The sequence below is a fragment of the Gigantopelta aegis genome, chromosome 2 (assembly GCF_016097555.1).
Source record: "Gigantopelta aegis isolate Gae_Host chromosome 2, Gae_host_genome, whole genome shotgun sequence".
In the NCBI taxonomy this organism is placed as follows: Eukaryota; Metazoa; Mollusca; class Gastropoda; order Neomphalida; family Peltospiridae; genus Gigantopelta; species Gigantopelta aegis.
This window is the reverse complement of record NC_054700.1, coordinates 39,567,461-39,588,802: the sequence shown is the minus strand read 5'-3', so window position 1 is coordinate 39,588,802 and position 21,342 is coordinate 39,567,461. Positions and strand designations below refer to the sequence as shown.

Here is a 21,342-nt window from a genome sequence, read left to right as displayed (position 1 = left end):
AAGGAGTTGTTATACAATGTTTTGATCCAATTTTTAATCGAAGATTTAGATTTAAAAATATCAAGTACTTTATTTATGAATGACTACAATACCGAGTCAAAGGCCTTCTCGAAATCGACAAGTAGCAATAAACCTGGAATGTTCTGTGTTTCAGTGTACTGCATAATGTCGTATATGAGTCTAATGTTTTCTCCAATATATCGTCCTTTAATAAAGCCGGTTTGATCATTATTTATTATTTTATCTAATACCTGTTTTTATTCTGTTTGCGATACAGCCAGATGCCATTTTATAAGTACAGTTCAATAAAGTTAACGGCCTCCAGTTTTTAAGAAATTCTTTAGGTTTATTTGCTTTGGGGATACATGTAATTATACCTAATTTTTGTACACTGGACATTTCCTTAATGGAGTAACTATGGTTAATAGACCCGACTATAAAGTGACCGAGATCAGTCCAGAAGAATTTAAAGAACTCTGCAGTAAATCCATCAGATCCAGGACTTTTATCGTTTTTCATAGTTTTGAGAAATGCTAGTATACTTCTGAGTATTTTAATTCACCTTCTAATTGTCCAGATTCTTCATCAGTTAATTTATTAAAGTTTAATCCACCAATTTTTTCTATTATATCGTTGTCATCTTGTCCTTCTGGTGCGGAGTAAAGTTTTTGATACAAAGCTCTAGTTTCTTTAAGAATTTCTTCTTGATCTCGGATTTCTTTTCCATTTTCTAAACGTATTCTTGAAACAAGTTTGCTAAAAATAGTTCCTTAATTACAAAAATATTTTGTTGGTTTTTCTCCTTCTTCTATCCATTTTGCACGTGACCGAATATAATGACCTTTAAGCTTTACTCTTCGCAGTTCCATTAATTCATAAGGGTTTTTTTCAATTTCTTTTGAATCAATATTTTCTTCTTCCTCCAAACGTTTAATATCATCGCACAAAGTTAATTTAGAAATTGGCCTCATTAGAAAGTGGGGGGTGGGTGGGACATAACCCAGTGGTAAAGCACTCACTTGATGCACGGTTGGTCTAGGATCGATCCCCGTTGGTGGGCTCATTGGGCTGTTTCTCTTTCCAGCCAGTGCACCACGACTGGTATATCAAAGGCTGTGGTATGTGTTATCCTGGCTGTGGAATGGTGAACATAAAAGATACCTTGCTGCTAATAAAAAAATGTAGGAAGTTTTCTCTCTACGACTATATGTCAAAATAACCAAATGTAATAGCCAACCAATGATTAATAAATCAATGTGCTTTAGTAGTGTCATTAATCAAAATAAACTTTTTTCCATTAGAAAGTGTGACAGGCCAAGTTAACTGTTCAAGGATCAATAGTTAAATTGTAGCCAGATATTTCTTCCAACCCGCACCACCACCACACACCCCTCCCCCAAAAAAAACCAAACCAACCCCCCCCCCCCCCCACGAAACATTCAGTTGGTTGCATGGAAAACTATTTCAGTTTACAATGGTCTTAACTATATGGAGTTTATAGAAGAAGTTTGTTTTGTTTAACGACACCACTGGAGCACATTGACTAATTAATCATCGGCTATTGCATGTCAAAACATTTGGTAATTCTGACTCGTAGTCATCAGAGGAAACGTGCTACATTTTTCCTAATGAAGCAAGGGATCTTTTATATGCACTTTCCCCCAGACAGGAAAGCACATACCACAGCCTTTGTCTAGTTGTGGTGCACTGGCTGGAATGAGAAAAAACCCAATCAACTGAATGGATCCACTGAGGTAGTTCGATCCTGTGACACAAGCACCTCGTACGAAGACTCAACCGACTGAGCTAAATCCTGCCCAGGAGTTTATAGATTTGTGGGTGTTATGATCTATTTGATGCCTGCAAATGTTTCATTTTGGACCTTTGGCAAACGCCTTCAGTCATAAATGACATTTGCAGGCATCAAATAGACAACACCACCACAAATGTGAAAACTCCACATGGTTATCTCCTAAATGACTGGCTAAAATATAAGCAGATGGATGAGAAACAAGTTACATTTTTAACTTAGCCTAATTATCATAATGGCAAAGATATCCTATGATCCTCTTTACAAACACTTTGATTTTCTGTAATTCCATCCCACGATAATGACATTGATTTTTCTAACAAATCTCTCTTGGTCTAGAAACAAATACATGACGTATCATTGGCCAATCAATGTATGATGCTGATATTCAACCCACTGCATGGCAGGTGAGAGCTCTATCGCTGAGGTGGCGAGATGTAGCCCAGTGGTAATGCGCTCACTTGATGCGCAGTCCATTTGGGATCGATCAATTTCAGTGGGTCCATTGGGCTATTTCTCGCTCCAGCCAGTGGACCACAACTGGTACATCAAAGGCCGTGGTATGTCCTATCCTGTCTATGGGATGGTGCATATAAAAGATCCCTTGCTACTAATGGAAAAGGGGGCGGGACGTAGCCCAGTGGTACAGCATTCGCTCGATGTGTGGTCGGTGTGAGATCAATCCCCCTCAGTGGGCCCATTGGGCTATTTCTCGCACCAGCTAGTGCACCACAACTGGTACATCAAAGGCCGTGGTATGTGCTATCCTGTCTATGGGATGGTGCATATAAAAGATCCCTTGCTGCTAATTGAAAAGAGTAGACCATGAAGTGGCGACAGCAGGTTTCTTCTCTCAACATCTGTGTGGTCCTTAACCATATGTCTGACGCCATATAACCGTAAATAAAATGTGTTGAGTGTGTCATTAATTAAACCATTTCCTTCCTTCTGTCACTGAAGCAGGCTGCATGTAGCTAAGTTGGTAGAGCACTGAGGCGTTTTCGTCGTATCATCGAGCCCCCTTGGTAGACACATTCTCTGAATATTTTTTTCTCCTATCTCATTCCAACCCAAGTTAAAAGTTTGTTCTGTTTAATGACACCACTAGTGCACATTGATTTATTAATCATCGGCTAATGGATGTCAAACATTTGGTAATTATGACACATAGTCATCAGAGGAAATCGCTACATTTTTTCTATAACGCAGCAAGGGATTTTTTATATGTACTTTTGTAACAAAAACAAACCCCTGATTGGCCCACCGAAAAGATAGATAGAGTGACCATATCAAATGATGTCTTTACCACTGGGCTTTCCAACGCCATATAACTTTAAATAAAATATGTTGAGTGCATCATTAAATAAAACATTTCCTTCCTTACCACTGTACTACGTCCCTCCCACATCCCAGCCAGTGACTGGTATATCAAAGGTTGTGGTATGTGAGGTTCTATCTTTGAAAAAGTGCATATAAAAGATTTCTGGCTGCTTAGTACTGGACAAAATGTAGTGAGTTTCCTCTAAGATTTATCAATCATTGGCTGCTGGATGTCCAACATTAGTCATAGAGGAAACCCGCTACATGTTTCCATTAGTAGCAAGCGATCTTTTATATGTACTTTCTCACAGACAGGACAGCAAATATCACAGCCTTTGATATACCAGTCATGGTACACTGGTTGTGACGGGAAGAAACCGAATCAGAAGATGTGTCCACTGAGGTGATTCGATCCTGCAATGCAAGCATCAAATGTTCTATATACAGAGGTAAAGCACTCTCTTGATAGGATCGATCCCCATCGGTGCATCCATAGGGCTATTTCTCATTCCAGCCACAACCACAACTGGTATATCACAGGCTGTGGTATGTGCTATTTTGTCTGTGGGATGATGCATATAAAAGATCCCTTGCTACTATACTAATGAAAAAATGTAGCAGGTTTCTTCTCTAAGACTGTATGTCAAAATTACCAAATGTTTGACAATCAATAGCTGATCATTAAGAAATCAATGTACTCTAGTGGTGTCATTAAACAAAACAAGCTTTAACTTTATATACAGAATCAACAACTGGAGTGAGATAAGACTAAAAATACTCCAGTTAATGACAACTAAAGCTCCTCTATTTAATTATGATGAAACAATGGTCGGGAACTCTAAAGTCTGCCCATTATCTGGGATCTCTTGTTGACGCTGACACAATCAGTGTCTGGCAAGACTGACTCAGTCAGATTCCATACAGACTAGAAGTGTCTGGTTCATCTGCAGGCCTTTTGACAAGTTCTGTTATTCTGTTACAGCAGGCCAGAACACCAGTGTTAATATGTACAGGAGTTGTGAGTATTATGCTGATAGCCTTGAAAATGTAACACTTATTTTCGAGATTGTTAATTAATAATTAATTTTATGCTGATTGTTTATTAATTTTATGCTGATTGTTTTAAAAATATAACACCTGTTTTTGAAGTTTTTGTAATTAATTTTTATGATCAAATTGAGAAGGGATGGTGAAAAAAACCCCACATCATACAGTTAAAAAGTATCAGATGGCCAGAGAATGGATAGATGGATGGAAGAAGGAAATGTTTTATTTAATGACGCACTCAACACATTTTATTTATGGTTATATGGCATCAGACATATGGTTAAGGACCACACAGATATTGAAGGAGGAAACCTGCTGTCGCCACTTCATGGGCCACTCTTTTCAATTGTCAGCAAGGGATCTTTTATATGCACCATCCCATAGACAGGATAGCACATACCACTGCCTTTGATGTACCAGTCGTGGTGCACTGGCTGGAGCGAGAAATGGATAGATGGATGGATGAATAGGTGGGATACTATATGGATGAATAGATAGACCGAGATGGATGGAGAGATGGATGGATGAATGTGTGGGATACTATATGCATGAATAGATGGACGGACGGACGGATGGATGAATGGATGCATGGTGGATCATTGGTGGGACTGATAGATGAAATCTTCATCTAGACCATTTCCTCTCTCACAACATTTTTAAAGTTATGGAGCAGTAAAGTCAAGAATACAGTAACATTCTGTGTGTACATGGGAAGAGGGGGCATTCAGACCTTTCAGTTTACTAAAATAGTATAACCATTTCTCCAAAAATGTCATTATTAAAAGAGGATGCTGAACTGAGAAAAAAAAGCTGGGAAAAACTAATCCAGAAAATGACTTTGGCAAGTCTATAAATTAATATTCATCTGAACCATGACAGTGACAAGCCTGGAAAGTAATTGACAGTGGCATTCACAAGTCTAGAAAAACACGACTGCATGAGAAGCACATGCAGAGCAAGTGTTGGGAAGAGCACAATTAAATGCACCAATCTGCCTGATAAATGCAGAAAAGTGCCCATGCCTTGACATTATTAGTGACAGCTTGTTAACTATAAATCTCTTGTCACCAGCTACAGACAGTACACAGCAGTAAGGTCTAACAACTGGTAAGTGAATTATATATTTTTATTGTATAGGTGTATATATCATACTTGGTGGTCATTATCAAATTAATTCATGCATGTATGAAGTTTCAGCGATATATTTAAAATATGTTCTTTGTACATATCCACAAAAAATCTAGTTAGGTGTTTGGGTATGTGGAGAGGGGTGGGGTGGCAGTTGAGGTAGGGTTTTTTTTTTTTCCCCTTGGTTTTTATACTCAAATCAAAATTATATTTTATTCTTTACTGTTGCAATTAATTTAGATTGGGGGGGGGGGGTGTTTTGGGGAAAGGCTGTTGGGCATTATTTTAGCACGGGTATTTCAATACATTATATATTATTGCACAGGCATTTCAATACATTATAATGTTGTACTACAAGTTTCAACTACAAATAAGCCTTCAGGCTATACCTGGTGCCATACTGTTATTTCATTTGCCTGGTTCAAGTCTCATTAACACTGCACTAGGCCTGTAGCCTGCAGCCTGTGTAGTGCTTGGTGAAGAAAAAAAAACACAACCCAAAAGATGAATGGCAGTAATGCAATCGTTATAAACATAAACTATTTAATATTTTTAGACCTCAAGAGGGAAGCTGAAATTCTCCCGCGTCGACCACCAACAACCATGCCAGGAGGACCAGCAACGACTACTACTACCACCACCGAAACCAACAGTATAAGTAAGTCGTTCAGTAAACAAGTTACACAAAAGTTTAGTTCTGTCTGTCCCCTACCCCAACACCACTGGGTTATTGAATTTTGTGACATTGCATTACAAAATGGGAACATCGTTAGTATTCATGGAATAAAACCCATAAAATGTAACCACTGAGTAGAGTGATTAATCATAGGCTATTGTATGTTTAATCATAGGCTATTGTAGGCTATTGTATGTCAAATGTATGTCAAATGTTGGGTAATTTTGATATTTAAGTCTTTGATGAAACCACTTAGATGAAACCTGCTACATCTGTTTTCCCATAGGATCAGGCTGGATGGTTTTAATGTACACATGGGTGCAGGTGTCTACTTTCACAGCTCCTCCGTCCAAGACTGTGAAAATTGGGTGGGTGAGGGAATCGCCCACGCTGGCATGTGCAAGAGCACAAGCAGCCCAACCAGGGTCGGTAGCTGGCGGGGGTGGTATTGGGGCTTCTAGAATTTCATAAAATCCATTAGCCATGGGATCGGTGATTTAAAATTTTCACTAGCCCTACTTTTTTAAGTTAATACAATTTTACTAATGGTAATAATTGGATATATCGCCTAAAGAGGGATATAAAACTTGAACACTAAGATTTGAGGGTGGGGGCAGGCTATTCATATTTACAAAATAAGACTTAAATGCAGCATTTCACAACTCTCTCTTCTTTGGCTATCGGGGCATGGCAATAGTAGTTATTTACTAGCCAAACATTGAATATCACTAGCCATAGGAGTGGGCCTACTATAATCTAGAAGCCCTGGGTATTAAATTTGCAAATTGTTCTGTAGGATTGGGTCCAAAAAAAAAAAAAAATACAGAATTGTCAGATAATTTTGATGCATAATTTGGAACAGTTAAATCGAAAAGTAAATTGGGAGTTATCGGAGTAATTTAGTTGGCTGAAATTGATCTTGCTGGGCAGTTGTGGTTGGTCTCCAGTAGTTTTGGCCCTTCGGAGGGCTTGATCGATTGGGTGATAATTGGGGTTTTTTCCCCATAACTAGGCATGACCACTTGATCGGGGGCCAACCCATGGGAGTTCCACCACACACACACACACACACACACACACACACACACACACACACACACACACACACACACACACACACACACACACATACACACACACAGTTGCTAGGAATGGGTTTTTTTAATATACACCATTCGACACGGGATAACGCATACCCCAGCCTTTGATATACCAGTCGTGATGCACTGGCTGGAACATGAGGCCCACCATGGGAGATGGATCTCCAATGGCATATGACAAGTACTTAACACTTGGACTACATCCCGCCCCCTGAATAAAACCTAATCCTAATATTTATCAAATAATTGTTGAATAAACATTGAAGGAGAATCCTTACCCAAGTTTCTTTATCCAGTATGGCTTTCCTGTTCACCCCTACTCTGCCCCCACCCCCTCTTCACCTGTCACTAAAGCTGTCATGGGATGTAGCCCAGTGGTAAAGCGCACACCTGGTGCACAGTCTGTGTAGGATCGATCCCAGTCGAAGCATATTACTGTGTATAAACACTCCATTCTCAGTATAAACCACTCGAGGACAGCCCTCCATGCACTGGGTCAAGGATTATTGCCAGACAACAATACAGTACTGCTGTATTAACCCGTTACGAAACTTGCACTGTGGCAGGACCAACAGGTTTGATCCAGATCCAGGCTGATCAATTGTAATCAATGTTGATAGTCTTAAGCTATTGACAGCAAATAGGTTCACATTCCTGTCCCCCCCCCCCCCCCCCCACCATTGCTGCCCTGCAAGATGTTCCTGAAACATGTTCTACCATTGGTCATTATTTCAGACCAGTCAGTGGCCCATTGAGCCATTTCTCATTCTAACCACTGCACCATGACTGGTATATCAAAGGCTGTGGTATGTGCTATCCTATGTAGGATGATGTGTAAAAGATTTCATACTAATCATAAATGGAGGGTTGGGGGGGGAATATAGTGAGATTTGTCAAATTACCAAATGGGTTTAACTCCCAACCGCAAATTATCAAATGTGCTCTAGTGGTGTCGTTACAACACTTTTTTTTTTAACCTTTTTTTTTTATTTTGGACTAATTTTCCACTTGATAAAAATAAAAAAAAATAAAAAATAAAAATAAACAAAAGTACATTTTCCTTTCCAACACTACTGGGACATCGAGCTGAATGTATAATGCGACTGGGCTACAATATAAACTGCTTTTAATAGACCTCATCCTTGGATGAGCAATCCAAAGTCCACACGCGCGCACACTGTACATCAAGTGCTGTAGGTGTGTAATACGCAGATATTATATGTAAGAACACATGCGCAAATATGCAATAGTACAAAGTCCATGGAACATGCCCCACTGTTAAGTTTAATTTTGTATATTAGACAGTGCAGTGAGACATGAATGACGGAGTCACCAGGTCACGTCCTTCAAGTGGTTGGTTGGTCCTATCATAATGCTAGCCTAGCTCCACAACCAAAACATGCGTGACGTTGGGACTTCACCCAGCCAGACATACCACATGAGTGTGTGTGTGGTTTATCATGTCACTTAAGGTGGGCCATTGTCCTGTCGGGTATATATACATATAAAAAGAACGGGCAGGTCTACAGACAATACAGGTGCAAAAGTTAGATGGTCTGAATTTTTAGAAGTTATTCTGAACATGTAAGTATGGGTGTGTTGTTCATTAATACATGTAGTTGTACACATGGTACAGATTATAATTTTAAAACTTATTTAGCAATATTATACAGTATGTATAAAATTTATCTGTGCAATAACAAATCTGTGTAAGATTCTAAATGTAAAATTGGTTTAAAGAATTTAGTTTTACAAAATTATAAATTGAGCAAAAAAGAAGTTATTGTTCAAGGTCACCACTAGATCAGAGCACAATGATTTATTAATAGTCTTGTTATTGGATCTCTCAACATATGGGTCATGTTGATAGAGGAAACCCGGAAAATTTCTGCTAAATTTTTCCATTAGTAGCAAAGGATCTTTTATATGCACTGTCCCATAGCACATACCACAGCCTTTGATATATACCAGTCATGGCGCACTGGTTGGGACGAGAAATGGTAAAATGAGCAACTGTACATTGTATTTAATACTTTAATAGGCCTAGAGCTCGGCTATTTAATTTTTTCAATTTTGTCTGTTGCACATAATTCATTAAGACCACCTTAGAATATCCAATTATTGAATTAAAAATGTATTGGACATTGTGAGATTAATTACTAATTGTAATACTTTGTGAAATTGGTTCCATTAGTTTTTGGAGATTTAAATGTTAAATTTTTATCTAAATTTTTATTAAAAATGTTAATCTTAAAAAGGAAAATTGGGGGAAGGGGGTTATTGGCATTACCAATTATAGGGAATATACTAAAATTTTCTGAATATTGGTCTCAAATATTCCAACTATAAATGATTAACTCATTTGGAAGAAAACTGGCCAGTGCCCAAAGTTAACTAACGGTTACCTGAAATATATCCAAAAAAAATAGCACAAACTTACAACCTAGTTACTTATCCAGTATGTAACATTTCCTGTGAAAACATCTTGGACAAGGTACTGAAGGTTAACATATCCAGGTTAACATATCCACTTTCTCATTTCCAGATTGTAAAGCGATGTCGTTCGTCCGAGAAACTCTTCACCTTCTGCTGCGATATGTGGCCATGGTGGTTCTCCTTGTATACCACACAGGAGAGAAGATCCTGCTGGCTCTAACCGGCCCCTTACAACCCGTCACCGCGGAGGCCAGGAAAGTGCCCAAGTCGGAGATCACAATTCAGGGAATCTTCCGAACATTCATGAGATTCCTCCTCCTGGCTGGGTTATACTGCTGGACTGCTGTGTCGGGTTTCGTCAAATATCTGTTCCGTCCAGTCGAATCGATTGTCGAGAGTGCGAAGGCCATCGTCAACAATGAAGCTCCAAACTGGGAAAAGGCCCAGTGAGTTTGATCTTTGGAGGTGTTCTACAGTATTTGACTATATACTATGACATTAACTTACTGCTGTATGCAAATGACTTTACCATCACATTTAAACACTTTTCGCTGCTGAGTCAATTTTCGTGCTGTGATGGCCAAGTTAATGTGTGCAACAAATTACTGCTAAAACGGTTAAATTGAAATTGACTTTCGGGTTCAAAACCATTTGACAGTGACTGGCAAGCTGGTACACTATGTATTTTGTAAAAACAATGTTTTCATGTTTCTGTTCTCATCTTTTGTACTGGAACTGTATGTGAATAAATTGTCTTTGTCAAAGTGTTGGGGTTTTTTTTAATTGTTAATACACGAGGTAGGGTGGATACAGAAATGAAATTATCCTAATTCACAGGACTCGATACCAAGCAGAATTGGTACTTGCCAGTCGGCACTAATAAAGGTATAGTGGAACATCCAGTCTTTTTCTATCTGTACTGATGATGGATTCATTCACATATTTTTTTTCACTCGACAGCCAATGTATTTTTCATGCTGGGGTGTCATTAAACATTCCAATCTTAAGTAATTTAAACACCACTAGAGCACATTTTTTGATAGTCTTAGAAATAACCCACTGCATGTTTCCAGTGGTAGCAAGGGATCTTTTATATGCACCATCCCACCGAAAGGATAGAACACACCATGGTCTTTGGTGCACTGGCTTGAATGAGAAATGATGACCCACCAACGGGGATCTATCCCAGACCAACCGTGCATCGGGTGAACATTTTATCCAATGGGGCCAAGTCCTGCCTCTCCATCCAATCTGTAAGTGGCCTGCCAGTGTTTACAACAAGTACCATTTGAAAAACAGCACGTCTCCTCAACTAGACTCCAGACATGAAAACACTTTTCAATGTGTGGCAATGCTTGCTCAGTTTCAGTTTCATTAATTATGCTTTCTAATTTTATCCTCCCTTCCCCATATTAATTATTTCTTTACATAGGCCCTACTGACATCTCGCACCAAATAAGAATTGTTTAATGTATAACAGTTACAAAATTGTATAAAATCGCAAAGCAATTTGTATAATTGCAAACACGACTTGGTAGTTTAGTTTATGTGCATTTTTTTTTTTTTTTTTTTTTTATATAAACTAGTTTCTAGTTCTATGACCCTGTATTATGTAATGACCTCCCCCAAGGATAGTGGTGGGGTCTAATTGGCAGGAAGTTTGGTAGAATTACAATGTGTCTTGATGTGTACTCATCGCCCTCACTCCAGGTAGTCTACTCATTCAGTACTGGGGGGGGGGGGGGGGCGAGATGTAGCACAGTGATAAAGTGCTAGTTTGATGTGCGGTCTATTTGGGATCGATCCCAGTCGGTGGGCCCATTGGGTTATTTCTCGATCCAGCCAGTGCACCACGACTGGTACAACAAAGGCCATGGTATTTGCTATCCTGTCTATGGGATGGTGCATATAAAAGATCCCTTGCTACTAATAGAAAAGAGTAGCCCATGAAGTGGCGACAGCAGGTTTCCTCTCTCAATATCTGCATGGTCCATAACCATATGATAAGACGCCATGTAACCGTAAATAAAATGTGTTATTAAATAACATTTTCATTCAGTACTAGTACTTTTAATTTTATTAACTTTCTTTAATCTCACTTGCTGCAGTTTAACTACAAATTGTGCAAACTCTGTAAATGGTGCATGGGCGGGGAAATCTCTCGGTAGGTAGTGCTGGCCAGAGATGCTTGCATTGTAGATAATAACCACCTCACTAGACTCATTCTGATTGGATTTTTTCTTATCCCAACCAGTCCACATGACTGGTACATGTATGTATTGTCATACTGTGGTTAAGAGCATATAAGAATCACTGCTGCTAGTGGTTTCTCTTAAAAGACTAATTACTAAATGATTATGATTACTGGGATCAATTGGATATAGCTGAAATGAAATGTGTATTGTCCTGAATTCAGGAATGTACATATAAAAGATTCCTTGTTACTTTTTGGAAGGAAGGATTCCTTGTTACTTTTTGGAAGGAAGGAAATGTTTTACTTAACGATGCACTCAACACATTTTATTTATGGTTATATGGCATCAGACATATGGATAAGGACCACATAGATATTGAGAGAGGAAACCCGCTGTCGCCATTGATTTTATTAATCATCTGTTATAATTGGATCTCTCAACATATGGTCATGTTGACGTTCAGAGGAAACACGCTACTCTTTTCTATTAGCAGCAAGGGATGGTTTATATGCACCATCCCACAGACAGGATAGTACATACCATGGCCTTTGTTACACCAGTTGTGGAGCACTGGCTGGAACGAGAAATGGATCAATTGGTCCATCAATGGGGTGTGATCCTAGACCGACCACGCATCAAGCAAACGCTTTATCACTGGACTAAGTCCCGCCCCCTTTTCGGAAGGAACCACCTATGTGGGTGTGCTTTCTTTCATCAGGCAAACACTTTACAACTGGGCTACTGGGCTACATCCCACTACAGCAGACTAGTGAGATATGTTCTCTATCTGGACCGTACCACCTCTAATCGGTGCTGGATAGTGCTCACCTCTCTCGGTGGACCCTACTGGGTTTTCCCTATATCAACCAGTACACCATGACTGTCATATCAAACACCATCATGGTGAAGGTACATGCTTTCATGTCTATGGGGAAAATGCATATAAAAGTCACTGTTGCTAGACAAAAGGTAAAAAGGTAGATAAAATCGTAAGATTTATATTATAGCTCATAAAAATCAAGAATTCTCGATGCATTTAGAATACCCTCAAAAACAAGATTTCTGAAAGTACTGCTAAAGCAATACATGTCTCCTTCTGAGCCCAACAAAGTTTTTTATTTCCTAAATTTAAGTGCCATAACTGTGAAAAATGGGTACATTTCCATGCAAGACAAACTTAATATATAACAGAACATGATAAAAGCTATAAACAAAATTACAGCTCAATATCTTAGGCACTGTGAAAAAACATCCAAAAAAACTATGTGGGGCAGATGGATGGACAGACATGGAAATCAGAAACTGCTTGTGAAGGTGATTATCAGAAAGCATTTTGAGTGGCATTTGCTGTCTGACTCATGATAATTTCAATCTGTGTTGTAACGCAAATTGTTCTATAATTAATTTACCCGTAACATGCATGTCATAAATCCATCTGTTATTTATCATTATTAACCCAGTTAATATTTTTTTGCTGTCAATGGGTCATAGCATAACGTCAAATTAAATGTGTGCTAATTGTGATGACGTCACATTACCGATAAAGCAACTTTAGAACTGTAATTTACTATATATCAAATTAAAATGTATAAAAGTGTTATAGAATAAAAATAATTTGCTACTTGTGTTTTTTAATATTGAAAATATCAACCTCGTCTAGTTAACATAACATGTAGACTCAGTGGATATTTTCCATATTAAAAAACACTTGTGACGAATCCTCTATAAATGTTTGGAAGTTGTTGAACATTCAATACACTTTGGAGGCATCCCCTTAAGTTGTAAACAAACAAAAGAATTTGTATTGGATTCAGCAAGCTATTGATGATATCAGCCAATACCAAGTTAAACTACCGTAATTTCAAGTGTATAGCCCACGGGCTATATGTTTTAAAACATTGAAAATTGCCCTCACTCAATAACCATTTATTGTCTAAAGCGGCTTATCCGGTGTTGAGACAAAAAAAAAAAAAAAAAGCATGGTATGTCAAAATTTAATTGAACTGTTTATATTGACGAACACGTAAATTGCACTGACTGTATTCATATCTAACCCAATCAATCACAAATGATACTAATTCAGCTATAGCATTTCAAAGGTGAAAACAACTCACTAATTGTGTTCACTAATTTGCCAGTGTAAGTTAACACTCGGAGCAAAATAACAATGCAAGCTACATGTGCATATCGGTAATTAAGATCATTGGCTGACGATGGCTGGTGTTTTCATCATCAGGCATTAACCGCTCAAGCTAATGCGGGCCATGTGTCGGAGCGGTCATCTGATCATCTTTTTTACTCATTAACCATTTATTACCCAATGCGGCTTATCCGGTGCAGACTATACGCGTGAAATTACGGTAACTATACTGCAAGATATTCCTTGACCTTCAATAAAACTGTGCACCAGCAAATTGTATCAAGATGCACACTGTCTCCACTTCCATGCCATGGTAAAATGATAACAATAAAATGTATTTCAAATAAAAGTCTGTACAAAGTCAGTAAGCAGATTTACCTAGTGAATGGCTTTCTTTTTGTGTTTTGTAGACTCTTGTAATTCCTCCTAAAACTGTTAGAGGCACCAGCAAACAACACCACAAGCCATCATCTACCCCAGGTCTGAAAAACATTCATTTCACATTATGAAGGAAGGAAGGACATGTTTTATTTAACGATGCACTCAACACATTTTATTTATGGTTATATGGTTAAGGACCACACAGATATTGAGAGAGAAAACTCACTGTCCCCACTTCATGGGCTACTCTTTTTTCGATTAGCAATAAGGGATCTTTTACATGCACCATCCAACAGGCAGGATAACACATACCACGGCCTTTGATATATCAGTCATGGTGCACTGGCTGGAGCAAGAAATAAGTCAATGGGCCCACCGACGGGGATCGATCTGAGACCGACTGCGCATCAAGCGAATGCTTTATCACTGGGCTACATTTCAGATTATGAGGTCATTCAACAGTTGTGTTGCGCAAAATCTGCATTCTTTACTCTTGAACATCATGTAATGTTATAACAACTCACCCACCTAACATGACATGTATCACTCTTGTTAACATTCTTCTTTTGTCATGAAGTAATCCGGCTGACAGTATTGGGTTTGATGTCACCAACCACACCATATTGTTATTAAATCAACCACAAATATTGTCTTTATAAATAGTACTGTCATTAATGTCAGTCAGTTCAACACAAGATACTGTCACTAGTGTCAGTCAGTCAGTCAAGTATATTGTCAGTCCAACACAAGATACTGTCACTAGTGTTAGTCAACACAAGATACTGTCACTAGTGTCAGTCAGTCAAGTATACTGTCAGCCCAGTACAAGATACTGTCACTAGTGTCAGTCAGTCAGTCAGTCAAGTATACTGTCAGTTCAACACAAGATATTGTCACTAGTATCAGTCAGTCAGTCAAGTATACTGTCAGTCCAACACAAGATACTGACACTAGTGTCCGTCAGTTCAACACAAGATACTATCACTAGTGTCAGTCAGTCAAGTATACTGTCAGTTCAACACAAGATACTATCACTAGTGTCAGTCAGTCAAGTATACTGTCAGTCCAACACAAGATAGTGTTACTAGTGTCAGTCAGTTCAACACAAGATAATGTCACTAGTGTCAGTCAGTTCAACACAAGATACTGTCACTAGTGTCAGTCAGTCAAGTATACTGTCATTCCAACACAAGATACTGTCACTAGTATCAGTCAGTCAAGTATACTGTCAGTCCAACACAAGATACTGTCACTAGTGTCAGTCAGTCAAGTATACTGTCAGTCCAACACAAGATACTGTCACTAGTGTCAGTCAGTTCAACACAAGATATTGTCACTAGTGTCAGTCAGTCAAGTATACTGTCAGTCCAACACAAGATACTGTCACTAGTGTCAGTCAGTTCAACACAAGATACTGTCACTAGTGTCAGTCAGTTCAACACAAGATACTGTCACTAGTGTCAGTCAGTCAAGTATAATGTCAGTTCAACACAATATACTGTCACTAGTGTCAGTCAGTCAGTCAAGTATACTGTCAGTGCAACACAAGATACTGTCACTAGTGTCAGTTAGTCCAACACAAGATAGTCACTAGTGTCAGTCAGTTCAACACAAGATACTGTCACGAGTGTCAGTCAGTCAAGTATACTGTTAGTCCAACACAAGATACTGTCACTAGTGTCAGTCAGTCAGTCAAGTATACTGTCAGTTTAACACAAGATACTGTCACTATTGTCAGTCAGTTCAACACAAGATACTGTCACTAGTGTCAGTCAGTCAAGTATACTGTTAGTCCAACACAAGATACTGTCACTAAAGTTGTGTCGGAAATAGAATAAAACTGATTTTCGCTGATTATTTCTTTCATATTAAACTGACAGGTAAATATTTTGCAAATATCTATTTAATGATACTCTACCTAATTTAGCATTTACTTGTCTGGGCTCTAATTGATATACAAGGTGGTGTTTACTCTTAGAATTAAAAGAAAAATGTCAGTAAAACAGGTGATTTGTGCACTTTATTGGAACAGATTATAACAAATTTTTATCGACATGTCATTGTGTCAATTTCATTGCTGTTGCAATATTTCAGGGATTGTCTCTCATGACAGTTTACCCCTATCCCTCTCCAAAACAAAATATTTGTAGACATTTCTAATTAACTTTTGAGCAAAACTGTCAAGAACCATTCTGAGTGGGTGATCTATTATATCGGTGTTAAAGGTGCTATGTATTAAAGGTGCTATCTCCAAGTTGCATAATGACAGCTATTGCAAACAAAAAATAAATAAATAAATAAATAAATTTTCCTTTAAAATTTAAAGACTACACCTTCAACTATATGCCCATAAATGATAAACAAAATAATTTTATCTTCTTGTAAAAAATACATGCTTATTGGAGAATATTTATCACAAACAGACACTGATATATAATTATGATATAGCACCTTTAAGTGGTTGCAAGATTGTGTAAATTTCTAATGTACTTATATTGAATTTATATTCACTAAATATGCTGATCATAATTAATAATTTCTTCAGCAATTCAAAATACTCAGTTAACTTGCAGTTTTAAATAAAAAGTTTGTTTATGGGTAAATGAAACTGACACATGCAGGGTAAATGAAACTGACACATGCAGATCAAAATGTGTTATAGTCTATTCCAATAAAGTACACAATTCACCTGTTTACCGACAACTTTCTTTTAATTTCAAGAGTAAACACCACCGTGTACATCAGCGAGAACCCAAACAAGTAAATGCTAAATTAGGTAGAGTATCATTAAATAGATATTTACAAAATATTTACCTGTCAGTTTAATATGAAAGAAATAATCGACGAAAATCAGTTTTATTCTATTTCCGACACTACTATCGTGTCAGTCAGTCAACACAAGATACTGTCACTAGTGTTAGTCAGTCAATCAGTGTCAGTGAGTCAAGTATACTGTCAGTCCAACCCAGAATACTGTCACTACCAACACTAGATATCGACACTAGTGTCATACAAAACATTTCCAATAGAAATTATAAAGGTTTTTTTATGTTAAAGTCACAAAACAGTGATAGATGAGTTTATTATTATTGTAGGGATATGCAAAGTGACATTATTTGAACGTTTCCTATTAATCTGTTTTGACAGTGTGTGTGTGTGTGTGTGTGTGTGTGTGTGTGTGTATATGCTGGACTGTGTACTATTACTGCCTGGCAACCTGCTCACAGTTCTCCAGATCATGATGACTATTTGGGTAAGAAACCAACCTGAAATAATCAAAATAATTAACAAATACAGGTGCAGATCCATAATTTTTTATAGGGTGAGGTGTGTGTCTATAGCACAACTTTAAAATAAGTAATAAAAAAAGGTTTTAATTTGTCGTAAGCAGGGGTGTCCAAACCCTCTTCAACTACCCCTGAATCCATGTCTAATATACATGTAATAGTGTTGGTATAAAGTGCTCCTACTGGCAGTAGCTAGAGGGAATTTCCCTATTAGCTCAGTTGGTAGAGTACTGGACTCTCCTACTGAGGGGATTCGAACTACAGACCCTCAGTATGAGAGTCCAGTATTCTACCAACTGAACTAATAAGAGAATTCACACTAGCTACTGCCAGTAGGAGCACTTTATACCAACATTACTACATATTCCCCCTTCACATGAAGCTATGTCCAAGAATTGTGGGTTATGGGCAGTTGAACTGTTATAGGTCCCAACTGGGTTATAATTGTATTCTTATATTAAGAACACACTCAGTCATTACGTCACTCCAAAGGTCACAGTAATATCAACTTCCCCTGCAGGGATTTGAACCACAGACCCTCAGTATGAGAGCCCAGCACTCTACCAACTGAGTTAATAGGGAAATTCCCACTAGCTACTGCCAGTAGGAGCACTTTATACCAACACTACTACAAATATTTACAAAATACTTACACACAATACAAATTATATGTTGTGATGACAGAAGAGAGTGCTCAAAACATCCGGCTATTACAAAGATCACAGACACCCATATTGTGACTCCTTCTAGCAATGGCAAGGAAACCATACTGGCAAATGACGTCTGCATACATATACATATACCTGGAATACAAAAGAAAGGCTTTAAGTGTTTTGTAAATAAAACTACATTTAGTCCAGTGTTCTTCCTGGGTGAAACTTGACGGAGGGCGGCTGCGCCACACCCTTCAATTTTTTTTAAATTAACACACCAACCCAAAAAGCAAAAAAAAAGGAAAACAAGTTAAGCTTGGATACCATATATCATTGTGTGTGTTGGTTGACTTTGTGGAAAGACATACTCCTTATTTTTCCCCTCAGTATTTGGTACAAAAAAAGTTCGTACGAAATTAAAGCCGACTCATCTTTTATATACAGTTAGTTGAACCGGAGATGTTGTTGGTCTGACATTCACGGGCATTCATTTTGCTTAACTGATATAAGTTTTAATATTATTTTAATAAAGATTTCAAGATATATGAAAAACAATAAAGATTTTTTTTAAAGAGATAAAACAATTATGTTCATTTTATTTCCATCTTCATCGAATGAATCAATCACTTTGATATTGCCAGCTGATAAAAAGTAGTTTTGTTTTTGTAAAGGTGGTGTATATATTATTTGGCACCCAAGATAAATGATTTTAAGGATGAACACTACCACTTCCATTGTTTTTATAAGCGATGATATTCTTCCAAAAATTAAGTTTCTAATATTTTATAAAGAATTGCTAAATAAACAAATGACATAAAGTAAAAATCATCAGTTACAACGAATTAAATCTGTAATTGAGGACAAAATATCAGACAATAGTTGGTGGACACGAGACAGAATGACCGTTCTAAACACGTGGCAAACATGTGACAAATCTGGCACCAAATAAGTGTTTTTTGAGTCGGAGATTGCCGAATCGATAAAAAATAAAATGTTTTCCTTGTTCAAATAAAATATAACTTTTATTGTGTGTATTAAACATACAAATGGATACATGTAGGTGTGGGGAAATATGTGTGCATTTGGACATAGCAAAGATGGGTGCTGTAAAATAAAGACGGGTACAGAAAAATAAAGGAGGGCAGCAGTATGTGAAAGGAGGGCGGCAAAATGTGATAGCGGAGCGCACTGCCCTGCTTAAATGGAGCATCGAGAAGACTGTAGTCTGTTGTGTGGTAAAACTTTTCATTGATACAGTATGCGGTAATAGTTGTATAGAAAGATAAAGTTTAATGACACTACAGCATGCTTATTAATTAATAATAATAAGACTACTGCACATTCCACTGCAGAAACACAAACGAAACTAATCCATGTTGTAACGTCGTTTTGTATGAGACAGCCCCTTGTAATTTTGTTTAAGGCAGAATCACCCAGTGGGCGATCACGTGACCTACATCACATTATAGGTCAGCGAGCTTTGTAATTCTTGCGAGGGAGTGTCCCGAAGTTTAGCTGAATGTGGATGCTGTTGGAATTATTTCTGTAGTGTGTGTATTAGTGATTAATATATGGATTTTTTAAAATCAAGTAACTCGAAAATTATTGATGTGAAGGTATTTGACATCAAACTTAGGATTGTTGTGGTATTAGAGAGGGAATTTTTTACTACTGTGTGGTAGGCAGCGATTGCCCAAAAAGTACATTGCTTTGTCTCTGACTGTAGGGCTGAATATCTGTCCAAATGTCCGTCTAGCCGTCTACCCGTCTACTCGGGCTATGTGGGATCATGGTGTATATCAAAGATCCTTTGCTGCTAATGGAAAATGTAGTGGGTTTCCTCTCTAAGACTATATGTCAAATATTACCAAATGTTTGACATCTAATAGCCAATAATTAATAAATCAATGTGCTCCAGTGGTGTCGTTAAACAAAACAAACTTTACCTGTTTACTGCTCGTTTGGCCAAAAATCAGAATACATCGAAAACAGGGTAAAAACTGATGGAAATCGGTTTACAAACACTAATACCAGTAGGAAAAAGACACATTACAAAATGTGTTATTTAATATAACCGTTGTTATTGTTGACAACGTAACATTCAATGTTGTTAAAATCCTGGTTCAGTCTATAATATATTTCTAGATAAGCTCAATTTTATAATTATATTACCATACAAAAAGTCTGTCAAAACAGATCTCCAGGCAGACACTTTCGCTTTCAATTAGTTCATCAAGATAAACGTCTCCGACACGATATTTATTATTGTGATGTTTATTGCTGTGTTAAAAAACGGACCGTAGATGTTTACCTTGGTGAACTAGCTTTCAATATGTAAAGTTTATGTTGTTCAATTCGTATTATTTTATTAAAGAAATATTTATTCGCCTTTTTTCTCACTAATAAACTAAAATATTAAATATATTTGGCAAATCCAGTTTTTAATGGCTAGAGGCGCAAAAATGTCAATATGTATAGTACATTTCATTGATGGATGCGAAAATAAGGGTTAACATAATTCTAGTCTGTGTGAATGTGGGTTTAGGTTCCAGTGTATTAAATTAATTCCTATTGCCGATAATATTAACATTTACTAATAAAACATACATATAAATAAATTTTTAAAAATTCTCATTTTTAAAATTTTATTTAATTTGTTGTTGTTGTTGTTGTTTGGGGGGTTTGTGGGTTCGTTGTTTTTTGGGGGGTTTTGGGGGGTGGTTTAGGGAGTATTGTTGTTTTGTTTGTTTGTTTGTTTGTGTGGGGGAGGGGGCGATATAAGCAGCGCATCAACACACTCAGGCTCTGTGGTGTAATGGTTACGGTATTGGATTCAGGGCTGATATATAGGTACCACGTACCGTACTGGGTTCGACTCACGGTACCGGTTCCCACTCGGAGCGAGTTTAATTACTCAATGTAGTAGTAAGGTCACTATACCGACTTCTCTCACTAACCACTAATCAGATAATTCAGATAGCTGAAATGTGTGCCCAGGACAGCATGCTTGAACCTTAAATAAGCACGAAAAACTATGAATGAATGAATGAATGAATGAATGAATGAATGAATGAATGAATGAATGAATGAATGAATGAATGAACATTCAGGCAGTAAACCAATTAAAACAGTGTAGAGCATATCACATTTAAATTTTAATCTACCTGCA

At 37.5% G+C, this 21,342-nt stretch overlaps 2 protein-coding genes across 3 annotated transcripts in view; one reads left to right on the top strand and one right to left on the bottom strand.

Annotated features, from left to right (window-relative positions):
• LOC121385318 (dolichol kinase-like) overlaps positions 1-20,478 on the bottom strand; it is a 41,699-nt gene extending 21,221 nt beyond the window's left edge. Inside the window, exons 1-4 of the mRNA XM_041515955.1 lie at positions 20,346-20,478; positions 18,174-18,323; positions 17,415-17,499; positions 14,231-14,337 (exon numbers count right to left, since the gene is read on the bottom strand). Coding sequence (XP_041371889.1) covers positions 14,231-14,337; positions 17,415-17,499; positions 18,174-18,309 — 328 coding nt within the window. The 5' untranslated portion in view covers positions 18,310-18,323; positions 20,346-20,478. The remainder of the gene's footprint in view (positions 1-14,230; positions 14,338-17,414; positions 17,500-18,173; positions 18,324-20,345) is intronic.
• LOC121385326 lies at positions 4,121-10,281 on the top strand. Of its 2 annotated transcripts, none has more exons than XM_041515967.1 (3): positions 4,121-4,148; positions 5,862-5,963; positions 9,627-10,281. In XM_041515967.1, exons 1-3 carry the CDS (start codon positions 4,136-4,138, stop codon positions 9,965-9,967), a joined length of 456 nt encoding a protein of 151 aa, XP_041371901.1. In that variant the 5' UTR covers positions 4,121-4,135; the 3' UTR covers positions 9,968-10,281. The 2 variants fall into 2 exon arrangements, with proteins under 2 accessions (XP_041371901.1, XP_041371909.1); XM_041515975.1 differs by lacking the exon at positions 4,121-4,148 and adding an exon at positions 5,128-5,284.
• Positions 20,479-21,342: the final 864 nt, after the last annotated feature.

Bases quoted from the DNA above. Each gene is read 5' to 3' on its own strand.
- LOC121385326 (XM_041515967.1), top strand. The intron at 5,964-9,626 runs GTAAGTCGTTCA...TCTCATTTCCAG, and splicing joins CACCGAAACCAACAGTATAA to ATTGTAAAGCGATGTCGTTC.